This window comes from Mastigoproctus giganteus, chromosome 9 (assembly GCF_048544385.1).
Source record: "Mastigoproctus giganteus isolate SK-2022 chromosome 9, ASM4854438v1, whole genome shotgun sequence".
In the NCBI taxonomy this organism is placed as follows: domain Eukaryota; kingdom Metazoa; phylum Arthropoda; class Arachnida; order Uropygi; family Thelyphonidae; genus Mastigoproctus; species Mastigoproctus giganteus.
Window position 1 is genome coordinate 228,914,780 of NC_143583.1, and position 13,821 is coordinate 228,928,600.

Sequence of the window (13,821 nt, forward strand, 5' to 3'; positions counted from 1 at the left end):
TTTGTTATTCTTTATAATTTATATCAAATTGATCAAGATGTTATTTTGTGCTACTTTAATATGTCTTCAAATGAAACCCAGAAAGGAATGGCATCTTTCATTTCCTAATCTTCTTGGTCACTAAGTGGAACTACTTCCATTTGATAAGTGATTGGAAACATGGGAGAAAAATTCCTCATTCCAAAAGAAGTGAACACTAATTCTAAAACCCTTGATCCACTAGATTTAACCGAAACACCTAGAAAAAAAAAAAAAAAAAAAAAAATTGATGTCTTTGCTTGGTGCTCCAACCTAACTAAACTGCCCATATACTGAAAAATATGACTAACTTAACTAGGGAGTGAAAAAAGCCCATAAAAATGTCTTGCATCAGTGAAGGGATTCAAATTAGAGCCTCTTCAACCTGGTGTGGGGAGGACAGTGACTATAGCCATTGTACACTACTGGATACCCCATGTAATGGTGATCACTAGGTACAGCATTAACATCGAACAGAAATCAGAATCACATGGAGATTTAAGGATACCAACTACAGTCAGCATCAAAACCATGTATTGCTCAATGAAACTCTTATCCAGTCTCTTTCAATAGCCCATACAGAAAATAATAAATGTGGTTGAAATTGCTATAACAAAATCATTTTCTAGAACAGTGTTTCTCACCCTATGGTTTTGACATTTTTGTAGGCATCAATTACATTAACAGGATGAGAAGTATAGGTATGCTGCCTTTAACTACCTAATGTATACTACATATACATTAGGTAGTTAAATGTGGTTTTAATTATATTTAAAAAATAATTAAGAGATATTTCACCTATAGTTTTTAAGTTTTTTTTTTTTTTGTGGTTTATGGCTTCCACCTCAAATATAAAACTGAATCATATCTGAAAAAAGACTGGGAAGCACTGTTTTTTTTTTTTTTTTTTTTTGGTAGTTGTTGGTGCATAGGCATTCTGTGGCCATAATGCACCTCCCAAGGTTTTTGCAGTACTTTGATCCAAGCCCGAGGCGGGAATCGAACCCGCGACCTTTGGGTTGCCAGGCAGGCACTTTACCCACCTGGCTAGCCCGGTCGGCTGGGAAGCACTGTTCCAGAGCACTTGTCCAAAAAAAAAATGTGGTGGAATGCAGAGAGCAATAATGCCAGAAGAGGAGAGGGGGAAAGAACAACAAAGCCTAGAATTTATTTTGAAAAACTCTAAGGGCAAAGGAAGAAAATCAAAAAGGAAGCAATGGATTCGCTTTGCATTGATTGCCACTGGAACCTGACATAAAACTTGTTTCTCCACATTAGCTTCTCACTCATTTGAATGTCTCTACCCTTAAAACATCTTGCCAGTATCGGCTGTTGTAGTAACAAACCATGACTCTTCAGATGTGTGCAAGCACTTCATTGACCCATATTATTATTAGCTTGAGGCTTATGCTGCACCAGCCAAAAAAAAAAAAAAAAAATTCTGAATTACCCTGAGAGAGAGAGAGAGAAGTAAAAAGGAATCACCAAGAAAGAGAAGAATGATGATATCCAGCTCAGGACCCTGGGTGTGCCATACTCACCAGTTGTGAGCCTCTCATGTATCTATATTACCCAGGTCTCTGATCCCTTAAGGATCCTCAGTGATATTGGCAAGAATTCATGCGTTGGCTTTGTTCCGGTGTAACCTGTTTCTACTAAATAGATTTCTTTTGCCAACAATTTCTGATAAGTTTCCTCAATCCCTCATATTAAGTTAATTCACAAGGCTTCCAGCAAAGGGTGACACAAAAAAATTATAGACCTGTTAGTTTAACTTCTGTTCCAGGGAAAATAATGGAGTCATGGGTTTGATAAGGGGAAGTCTTGTCTGACCAATTTGATTGAATACTACAATGCAATCACAAAGGAACTGGATGCAAAAAATAATTTCTTCCTTTACTTGGATTTCAGGAAAACATTTGATACTGTTGCACATGGAAGACTGCTGTACAAATTGGAGCCATATGGCATTAAGGGCAAGTTGCTGCAATGGATAAAGGGATAGTTCAGTGGGAGACAGCAGAGAGTGGTAATAAAGGGACACTGCACTATTTGGACTAATATTATTAGTGGAGTCCCACAGGGTTCGGTGCTGGGCCCATTTTTTTTTGTGTATTTATTAATGATATCAATGAAGGTATATCAGGCTTAATGTCCAAGTTTTCAGATGATACAGAGGTTGGCAGGATTGTTAATAACAATAAAGACAATATGTTAATGCAACAGGATCTATAAAAGTTAGGCAGATGGCCTGAGAAGTGGCAACTAAAGTTCAGCATTGACAAATGCAAAGTACTGCATATGGGTAGAAGTAACCCAAGAGAAATGTACCAACAAGTGGTACTACAATCAGAGAGATGGACAATGAAAAAGACCTGGAGTTAATTGTGCAGTCAGATATGAAGTTCTCTGAGCAGTGCAGATGGGCTGCGAGAGCAGGTCATGGAGTTTTGTCAGCAGAGACAAGGTGATGATTATGCCCTTGTATAAGGCAATGGTCAAGCTACACCTTGAGTACTGCATACAGGTCTGGAGGCCTCATTTTAGGAAGGATGTAGAGTTGCTAGAACAAGTACAGGGAAGGGCAACAAGATTGGTGAGAGGAATAAAGGGGTGCTCTTACCAAGAGAGGCTAAAGTTCTGCAAGTGGCGGCTCCTGTGAGGTGATCTGATTGAGGTATATAAGGCCTTGAATGGTTTAAGCAGGTCCAATGCTGATGCAATACTTCCGCTTGCTCAGATTCAAATTGAGGAAAGACAGTTGTAGAGTAGATGTGTGGAAGTTTGTCTTTAGCCAGCGGATAGTTGATTGCCGGAACAGACTTCCATCTGTTGTTGTGGAAGTTGATAGCTTAAAGAAATTTAAGGTTGAACTAGACAAACATTTTGAGTGAACAGATGGATGAAATGGGAAGGGATTTTTTTTTTTTTTTTTGACAGATGCTATATAAGCTTGCTTTCTTGCATTATATGCCTCTGCTAATTCAGTTAATAAACATTTTCAAGTTACAATTCTGATTCAGAATTCAAATTTTCTTGAAGGAAGATATAAGGGCTTTAAACAAAATCGCAGAGGCATGGTAGAGAACAGATACCAGACAGACGTTAATATACTTTATTATAATGGTCTTCTTATATATTCTGGGGGAAACCATTTTTTAGATTTTTGAATGAAATTTCCATCAATATAGGTCTAGAAGCAGGAGTTTCATGACCGATAGAGAGAGAGAGAGAGAGAGGTGATTGTGATGCCAAAGAATTTGCAGTAGCGATGAACATAATCAATTATTTTGGTTATACTTGCATCATTCGAATATGTGCATGACCAATTTGCAGTACATAGTGAAATATTCTAGTTGTTGATTAAATTTAGAATTGCTCAGCCAGGCTGAGAAGTTGCTGGATATAAGGAAGGCATAAAAGATGTCCATCTACATATGAGCCAGAGGGGGGGATGGAACGTAATGAAACCTGCTGTGAAAAGTAGAGCTAACAGGATCCTTCCTTGGAGAATTTCGAATGCTTCTTAGTGACAAATGCTTATTCAAGAACATTTCATGTATCCCATAGGAGCTGTTAAAAAGTTGGATCAGAAGTAGAGTTTGTACTGCATCAAAACCTGCTGTGAGATCAAGAAAGATAGTATGTATCGTTTGTTCAGTATTCAAAGCCTGAGGATTTTCTTTGTCGGTGTTGATATCCTCTATCATAGAGGTTATGAGCTGCAACTTTCTCATACAGGTATTCTTCAATTCATTTTAGAAATGGAGATGAAATGGCAATAGATCTGAATTCAGATATTGTTTCAGAAGCCACTTGGGGAGTGGAATAATTTTGTATCTAGACCAGAGTGGTGGATGATTTAGTTAAAGATTGCAGCACTAATGAGGAAGCTAGCTGCTTTCAGTGACAAAGCAGAAATAAGATAGACACCACACCCATACACTCTTTATTTGTCATGGCATTTATTGCATTGATTACTTTCTTCTCAGAGATACAAATATAAGAAAGGCTAGAGATCCTTCCAAGGAAAATTGTCAGCATGAGCTTTCACGTATAAGAATGAAATCTGCCCATTTTTTCAGATTGGGGATAATTTATGTAAGAAAAGATCCTTTTGCTATTCTTAGCCTTAGAATAATCAAATGAACACTGGGCAACATATGCGATTGCACTATATAAAAATCTTGTGTGTGTGTACACACACACTCCTTAAGTGCAGTTTTTGCTTTTCGGACTTAACTTTTGTACTAACTTATTACTTATTTTCTATTTTTCATCCTATTTTGAAAGAGATCTGATCTAGCTTACATCACTTGAAAGTGTGCAGGCAGTCACAGTTTCCCTGACAGTCGTTCTTCTATAATTTTCAAGTGGCCTTCACAGATTACAAAAATTGTATAAAAGCAGCATTCAATGATAACTGGTCTCAACAAACTTCTACAGGTAATATATGAACCATAACTATGAGTATCAAGTTGTTTTAGACATAATAGGCAAGAAGAGACAATAGCATTGGCCATTCCTGCCTAACTCATCTTTTAGTCTCCTCCTCCTCTGCCAGATTCAAATAACATTCTCATTCACCATTATTCCAGTATCCATAAAGCAACTTCCAGGATGCTGACCTGTAGGAATGAACCAGAAGTAATGCTAATTTTGATGAGCAGCTCATCCAACTTTATGATCTTTTGAACAGAAATTAATAAATAAATCACGAACAAGCTAGTTTAGCCCAATTCAACAACAACCTCATCATTTTCTGCAGGTATTTCCATGGACATCCATAATTCCACTATTTTTGTCAAAAAGTAGGTTACTGCTGAACTCCCCTAAAATTGCTCATCCTTTTGTATCTCCTTCCCTCTATAGGTTTTGTCTGAAACTAAAAGATTAAGTCCAATGTGAAAAAATTATTTGACTTTACACCTCATTCCGGCCATCATTTTTGTTTATGTGAAAAATTACTGTTTTAAGTGGTGCATCAAGATCCCAGTCCCTCCTAGAAGCATTATTCTTCTGATCACATATTACTATTAAGATAAATCTGTAAAATTCTGTTCATTTTGCTAGCCCTAGCAAAGTCTTTAAATTGTTGCTTACACAAATATAATTATAAAGTGATTTTCTCTTAATTCCTTTGATGTAGGTGGTTTCGTTAACAGAACTTATGGCTGGAGTTAAGGCAGAACCAAAGACAACTCAGCTATTTCAGATCACATGCTGGCCTACAGGTCACAAGGTGCCTACATCTACCAATGCCCTTGTGGAGTTGATGAATATGGTAGAACGCTGGAGACAACGTACAACATACGGACCTGTATTAGTTGTGTCAATGTAAGTTTGATATTCAGCTAATCGACAAGTAAATCAAATATTTCAACTAACTGTAATTCACAACAGCTTCTAGAAACAATATTACAGGTGAGGCAAGGTTTTACTTCTCAATGTCTCATCAACATGAGCACCAGCACAGGGTGAGAAGGTGGCCCAGGGATGCAATTGATCCTTCTGATTAGCATAATTAGGTCCTGTACACCTTGGCCTAGGTTCCAAATTAATATGATAGAAACATTGAGCATTTGCTGTGCACTTGGAAATTCAGAACAAGGGGCCAAGCCCCAAAAAAAAAACCACAGGGATAACTCGCCCAGGATCAATCAACTAGAAGATGGTTGATGCGAGGGACAGGATTCAGGTTGGTAGGAATACAAGTATAGTGCTTTGAGTGACCCTGACATCCACTTGACAAAGTAGTGTGCACATTTCTTTGGACTCTGGTGATTGGGAACTCTGGAAATTGATTTCTGATGATATAAATTCTCCTTCTGGAATCCCCAACAAGGGCCCCTATTATAAAATTTCAAGGGTCTGTTAATTCTAATGCAACTAAGAGACCACTAGGCCAGAAGCCTAGATGCTTTTGTTCATGCATTCCACAAACGAGAAAGCTGTTGAGAAAATTTTACAGCCTGGTGGTGCTTCCCACCCCGAAAACTGGGCGATAGTTTAACCAGTGGTGTCCAACTGGGGCCATATTCAAAGTTAGATTTGCTTCGTGGGCCACGATTCAAGAAAAATTAGTGTTACATTTTCATTGAAGTGTACCGCGCATACACTTTTTGGAGCCACCAAGGTCAAGCAGAAGGTGTGCCATGATTGGAATCCCAGAACATTTTGATACTACCTTGTATATACACACGCTTCTGGGCGGGCATGAACATATTTTATACAAAACATAAATAAAAGAAACAGAATTTACGACTTCAACACTCTCACATAGTCGCCACAACCTTTTAAATTTGTTTATTTCCACTTATTTTAGTGTTAAATGTTTTACACTTTACACGGTTCTTGAAATAATTAACAAAATTTCAAATGCTGTTTTAGTTCACTTTCTGCATGGGCCATAGATTTGACACCACTGGCCTACACGCCAAATTCAGGAATGCTACAAAAGCTTAATGAAAGGAGGAAATGGCTAGGACTGATGACAGTTATATTAAAAAAAAAAAACCTTTGTTGAGGAAGAGTTTTTAAAACAATAACACTCCACTCCTACTTGAATGCCCTTGAAAATAGTAGTGTTTGTAATCACCATCCTCCCACATGGGGAGAAAAAAAAGTCCTGAATTCAAATCCCATGAATAATGCAATGGATTTTTATTTATTTTTTTTTTTAACCACACCGCTGAGTTAGCATTAGTAGAGGCACATGATGCAAGAAAGCAAGCTTATACAGCATTAGCAAAAAAAAAAAAAGCCTTCCCATTTCACTCCAAGTGTTTCTCTAGTTCTGCCTTGAATTTATTTAAGCTATCAACTTCCACAGCAGCAGTCAACGAGTTAATTGGTCTCAAGTGAGGGTTGTGTGGCTTTCTCCTCCCCAGAGCTAGAGTTTTTCGTCCAGCAAACCAAGAATATGCAAAATTACAGTAGCTGTATTTAACACTTAACCTATATGAGTTCATCAAAACTTAGTCAACTTATTATTGTGATGGCTGTCTAGGTTATTGCCTATGGCCCCGAATATCTTTGGGGGACCAGGCACCTTTCTTTATTCAGAAGGGTTTTGGGCAAAGTGACCAAATGCTGCCAGTACAATGAGAGCATTGCCATTTTTAGGTAATATGTGCTATAAAAATGAATAGGGTTTAATATATCTTAAAATAACTACATTAATATATTTGAGGAATTGTTAAGTAGTACTGCAATAAAATAAATAAAAATTAATCATATTTTGATCAATAAAAATCTTTACTACTTAAATTTACATAACCTAAATTGTTATGTAAACAGTTTCATGCCAAATGATTTCGTCCTTGCGGACAAGAATATTGACAGAATGCACGTATTTAGAATCCTGTCCATTGACAGCATTCTAAACATATATTTTAATTGGCGTGATATGTTAAAATAGATCCCAGAAAAATATGATGTGATATTAGAATATAAATTGCAAAAATCTTTTTAATTTACAATTTTTGTTAAATATGATTGAAGAATAATAAGTCATGAATTTTCAACATTTGCATTATGTGCTGGATTGGCCAACAGAAAGACAATTTTTCAATTGCCTTCGGAAAAAACAGTGACCGTCGTCACACCTCTCTTTCAACTCTTCTAGAATGAAAACTTGCAAAACTTTAGAAAAGGGTTTCTCACAGGTTGGGAAATCCAGTAAAAAATATTTTCTTTGTTACTGTTCTACATGTGCATGTAAAGTGACAAAGAAACTAAGGCTTTGGAGCTTGCATGTATTCTGTTGGATGAAAAACTGTGCATGGGATCAGTGGTGGATTCGCGGTACGGGCACCAGGGCACATGCCTCCTCTGTCGCTTTTCAGAAAATATACACCAATCATTTAAATTGCCTTTAGCTGCAAAAAAATTTTTTTTCCTTGTGGCTCAGCTATTTTCAACTGACTACAGTTGGCAACACTGATGCTAATGTGATCGCCATTCTAGTGGACAAAATTGTGCCCGCCTGTCACAAATAGTGACCTTCCTGTCACTTTTTTCTGGATCCACCACTGCGTAGGATAATAAAACTATGCAACCGTAACTTCAAACCAATTATATCAGCCATGTTGTAAAAGCCAAAAAAAATTCCTTGCATTATCAATGAGATTCAAATACAGATGAATAAACCTGGTTTGAACAGGGACAGTAATCGTATTCACGGTGTTACAAGCAAGGTCACTTTCCTTTGCCAAAGGTTTCCCATAATTTGTCTTACCAGGCCTAATCTCCAGAGTAATTTGATTGCAAATTAATTTGTACTTTACTGTATGTTTCTCTGCTCCCGTCTAATTTAAAAATCATCCTACGTAGTTTTCTTCTCTGCCACCAGCCTCATCGGTTCATATGATGTCCTCTTAGCGTTGGTATAAAAAGCTTAGGAACTTCCCCGGATACTTCCTATTTAACAGTTGTAATCTGATGGTATTATTATTATTATTGGCCATATGGTACAAGGAAGCCTAAGGCTTATGCTGCACCAGCCAAAAAAAAAAAAAAAAATCCCAAGTTACCCCCTGAGAGAGAGAGAGAGAGAGAGAGAGAGAGAGAGAGAGAGAGAGAGAGAGAGAGAGAGAGAGAGAGAGAGAGAGAGAGAGAGAGAGAAGTAGAAAGGAATCACCAAGAAAGAGAAGAATAATGATATCCAGCTCAGGACCCTGGGTTTGCCAAGCCCATACTCACCAGATGTGAGCCCCCGGGGTTAGATCACTGAAAGATAAACTAAAAGACCATTGTAGTCACTTTTGCGAAACCAAAATCCTTTTCCTTTAGCGTGTCTCTCATCTTTAAATAAACCCAAAACAAAGAGGACAATTGCAAAATATGATAATTGAGTGAACCCATTTTTTCCCAGAAGGCAAATACATAGAATGGCTGAGGAGAAACCCCTCAACTGAACTCGTGTGAAAGCATTAGCATTAGCATTAGCATTAGTAGAGGCATTTGATGCAAGAAAGCAAGCTTATGCAGCATCAGCCAAAAAAAAAAAAAAAAAAAAAAAAAAAAAAGTAACATAAATAAATAAAAATAACCACTTCCACTTCACCCCTCTGTTCGTTCGAAATACCTGTCCAGCTGAGCCTTAAACTTATTTAGGCTATCAACTTCCACGACAAGGGATGGAAGTCTGTTCCACCCACCAACCACCCGCTGGCTAAAGGCAAATTTCCGCACATCTATCCTACATCTGTCTTTCCTCAATTTGAATTTATGCCCTCTCAGGTGATTTTTCTGAGCTAGAGGAAGAATCCCATCAGCATTGAGCATGCTCAAACCATTCAAGGCTTTGTACACCTCTATCAGATCACCCCGCTGGTGCCTAGTTTCCAGACACTGTAATTTGCAAAACTTAAGCCTTTCTTCGTAAGAGAACCCCTTTGTCCCATTCACCAATCTAGTTGCCCTTCTCTGTACTCGTTCCAGCAGCTCTACATCCTTCCTGAAATGAGGCCTCCAGGCCTGTATACAGTACTCTAGGTGTGGCCTGACCATTGCCTTATACAAGGGAATAATCACCTCCTTATCCCTGCTAGAAAAATTTCTATATATCATTGAAAGGGATATGTGGATAGTAATTAAACACACCTGCTGCATATGCATGAACCCATTTGCCTTTAAATACAGGCAAACGGGTTCATGCTTATGCAGCAGGTGTGTTGATATCCTCCAATCAGAATCTACGACACTTAGCATGGGCACATGATGCAAGAAAGCAAGCTTTTATAGCATCATCCAAAAAAAAAAAATAAAAAAACACACACACACCCTTCTCATTTCCCTCATTCACTCACTCCAAATGTTTGTCCAGTTCTGCCTTGAATCTGTTTAAGCTATCAACTTCTACAATGACAGATGGAAGTTTGTTCCAGCAATCAACCACCTGTTGACTAAAGGCAAACTTCCGCACAACTGTCTTTCCTCAATTTGAATTTATGCCCTCTCAGGCAATTATTCTGAGCAAGGGAAGAATCCCATCAGCATTGAGCATGCTCAAACCATTCAAGGCTTTATACACCTCAATCGGATCACCTTGCAGGTGCCTAGTCTCCAGACACTGTAATTTGCAAAACTTAAGCCTTTCTTCGTAAGAGCACCCCTTTGTTCCATTCACTAATCTTGTTGCCCTTCTCTGTACTCATTCCAACAGCTCTACATCCTTCTTAAAATGAGGCCTCCAGACCTGTATACAGTACTCAAGGTGTGGCCTGACCATCGCCTTATACAAGTGGATAATCACCTCCTCATCCCTGCTAGAAAAATTCCTGTATATCATTGACAAGACACCATGAACTACTCTTGCAGACCATCTGCACTGCTCAGAAAACTTCATATCTGCCTGCACAATTACATCCAGGTCCTTTTCACTCTCTACCACTATCAGTGTAGTACCACACAGTTGATACGTTACTCTAGGGTTACTGCTTCCCATATGCAGTACTTTACATTTGTCAATGTTAAAATTTCAGTTGCCACCTCTCAGCCCATCTGCTCAACTTTTCTAGATCCTGTTGCAGCAGCATACTGCCATTGACAACCCTGCTGACCTTCATATTTTCTGCAACGTGAACATTAAGCCTGATATACAATCATCAATAAATACAGAAAACACTGAACCCTGGGGGACTCCACTAATAACATTAGTCCACAAAGAGCAGTGTCCATTGATTACCACTCTGTCTTCTCCTACTCAACCATCCCAGCAATTTGCCTCCAATGCCACACTACTTCCATTATAAAAAATTTGCCATAGTGGATCCATTAGTGATGACAGTTTGATTTAAATTCTTCTTCTAGTAAATAGAAAGTGCCCAGTATCATAGGATAGAGATCGAAAATTGGATTTTCTTCATTTTCTTTCATTTAATTGCACTGCATCACACTAATAACAGTCTTAGCATTGGGGAAGGGGATTAATTTCATTGTTGCTACCTTTGTGGTATCTAGCCACTGTATCATACAAGCAGTATCTTGCAGTCACGCGAGCTTGAAACACGATCATATCACAAAGTGTGTACTAATGCATCCCGCACATATTTGCGTCAACAGACAACGGGCATGTGGCATAAAAGACTCCCATAGTGGAACTGAAATATGAGTTTTCATTGATGTAGAATGCTAAGTATAAGAATTCCCATTAATGTTTACTGCCATTAGTTTCTTTGTCTTCGCCTATCTGATATTTTATTCACTTTTGATTTTCTGGATTTGTTTCTCGTATTTCTATCATTCATATGCAGGATATTTACTATCACAATTCAAGGGAATTCCTTGGTGTCATGCTGCTTTTCTCCAAAGCAGGGGTTGAGTTGACCCATCAACTGGTGCAATACCACCACAGTGCTTATTTGGAGGCTTGAAGTGGTGGAGCTCATGTTTAGTCTCCAGAGCAGCATAGCTCTGGTAAATCCTCCCCTGTCTTCCATCATGCAGAATGATTGATGTCTTTTGAGGTTATGATGGACATCATGGCACAATCCAATTTTCCATACATTTTGAGGGTACAACTCTAAAACGGTGTTTGCAGGCCAGCCGCTAGTTCATACACTGGACTGAACCTGTTGGTAACTCTCTAGGAAGCTTCTGGATCAGCTAGTGTATAATCTCGCTGAAGGGAGTCAGAGTAGTGTCGAGGCCACAGGTATATTCTTCCCATGTTTATGCCATATCCAAAAATTTTATTACTTCATAGAGCATATCCCCTCCACCAACTTTTCTACGAAAAGATCCATACCTCCTAAACACTTCCTTGTTCATTTCACAAAATGTGGTCTCAGTTATTAAAAGTCCTCATCTCCATTCTCAAACAGGCATATGAGGATTGAACACAGGACCTTCCATGTGAACCACATCATCTACAGAGGAGTTCCCCAAAGTGGCATCCTTTCTGCCCTATATTTTTTCTGCCACTCTGGATCCCTTTCTCTCTCTATGCATCCATTGCAATGCTTATGCGGATGATAATAAACTCTTTATCTCATCCAAACACGGGGACAAATCTGATGCTATCAATGTCATGCCCTAATAGAAGAACTTGACCTTTATCTTCAGAATATTGGCCTATCCATAAACCCAACCAAGTCGGCTCAGATATCTTTCACCAACTTGAAGCGGCTATTGCCACTTCAGCTAAGGAAAAGATGAACATAGACGTATACATCAACAGTATTAGGGTCCAGAAGGTCTCACGTGGGATGAAGGCCTAACTTTCCAATAGCACTTCGCCAACACTAAGGCAAAAACTCTGTTAGCAACATGGGTGATAAGACAGGAAATTACTGGTGTAAACAATTACAAACTTGCCACTCACTAACACCAAAAAATTCATGGGTATTGAATTTTAAGGTGATTGAACCCTTTCACCAATCTATAATGTATGCAAACCTTGGTTGCACCCTTTGGAATCAGTTGCTCATGGCAGGAAAGCTATTCAGTAAGGAGCTGACCTCTGTCAGCTACTGAATGCCATGATGCTCCAAATGTCTACAATCTTGTTGGGAATTAGGCTGTCCCACATTCTTTGCAATGACACGTGGATTCCCCTAAGCCCACTACAGATTTTAACCATGGTTCGAAGATTTTTTCCGGCTGACGTCCTGAAGATTGACCTCCCCCACAAGTTCTATAATGATAAAGCATACAGGTCTCAGAAGATACAGGACATGTATCATCACACACAGCTGTAGCAATTTCCTGATTATCCCCTTCAGGATGGAATCTGTTTAATTAACCCTATTTAGCCGCTCTGCTGAGAATTAATTTGTATGATCCAGTAAACTCTTGTTAATACAAAGTACATACCATTTCTCTGCAAAAGGATAGGCTTTTCTATGTAAATATATTCATTTATTACAAAGTTCGTTTTCACCCAGTGAGAAATAAATATTGTTATTTTGTATGTTTGATGCAAATCTTAGCACAGCTGTCCGATTATTGCCTCTAGCCACCCGGTTCCCTGCTTCCCGACGGATGGCACTGACTTGTTAGAAATAATTTGTGTAAACAAAACCAGTTTATGGTTGCTACAACATAAGTGTATTCTGAAAAACATCATGTTAAATTAACAAAAGAATAAAGAGAGTTTTCCTAAGTTGTTTATATACACTTCCTTGCTCTCCACGGGATTAATGTCAGTTGCAATTGTTACGCCAGTTCAAAGAATCTTTTGCCACCGTACAGCAATCTATTTTTTGTGTAATTTTATCTGAGCTGATGTCTTTTTCGGTACTTGTCTTTAAATTAATTTAAAGTTTGTGTATATTAAATCTCATCTAATAGTGTTATGCTTACAAAACAGAATTGAGCCTGGAAATTAAACAAGAGGCTGATAGGACTGAACTTAGCAAAACTGCCATTGCAAAGGAATACAACTTCTTTTACTAACTCTACAATACTGAAAAAAAAACTTGAACTGGGTGACACTGGAGCTGCAAGAAAAAACAAATTCCTGGTTCAAAACACGGAGTTTGAAACAAAACGTTTCGAGTGGTACCAACAAATGCATGCATCTAATTTGCCAATATCAGGTCCAATTTTGCAAGAAAAGGCAAATTATCTGGCTCAGCAACTCCAAAGACAGGAATAACTGTGTTTCACATTTTGGGCAAGTCTGGATTGGTTGACAAGGAAAAGGCTACAGACTGGTTGTGGTCTGTATGGTCCATTTTTGAAAAATATGAGGCAAAGGATATTTTTAATCTTGATGAGGCAGGTTTATTTTATAATTTGCTGCCAACCAAAACATTTGCTGTTTGAGGAGAGTCGTGTCATGGTGGAAAATTAAGT

General features: G+C 38.3%; 1 protein-coding gene across 1 annotated transcript in view; it reads left to right on the forward strand.

Moving 5' to 3' along the window:
• Positions 1 to 13,821, forward strand: part of Ptp36E (protein tyrosine phosphatase 36E) — a 235,318-nt gene that overhangs the window by 202,922 nt on the left and 18,575 nt on the right. The window contains exon 15 of the mRNA XM_090381417.1: positions 5,168 to 5,355. Coding sequence (XP_090237543.1) covers positions 5,168 to 5,355 — 188 coding nt within the window. The remainder of the gene's footprint in view (positions 1 to 5,167; positions 5,356 to 13,821) is intronic.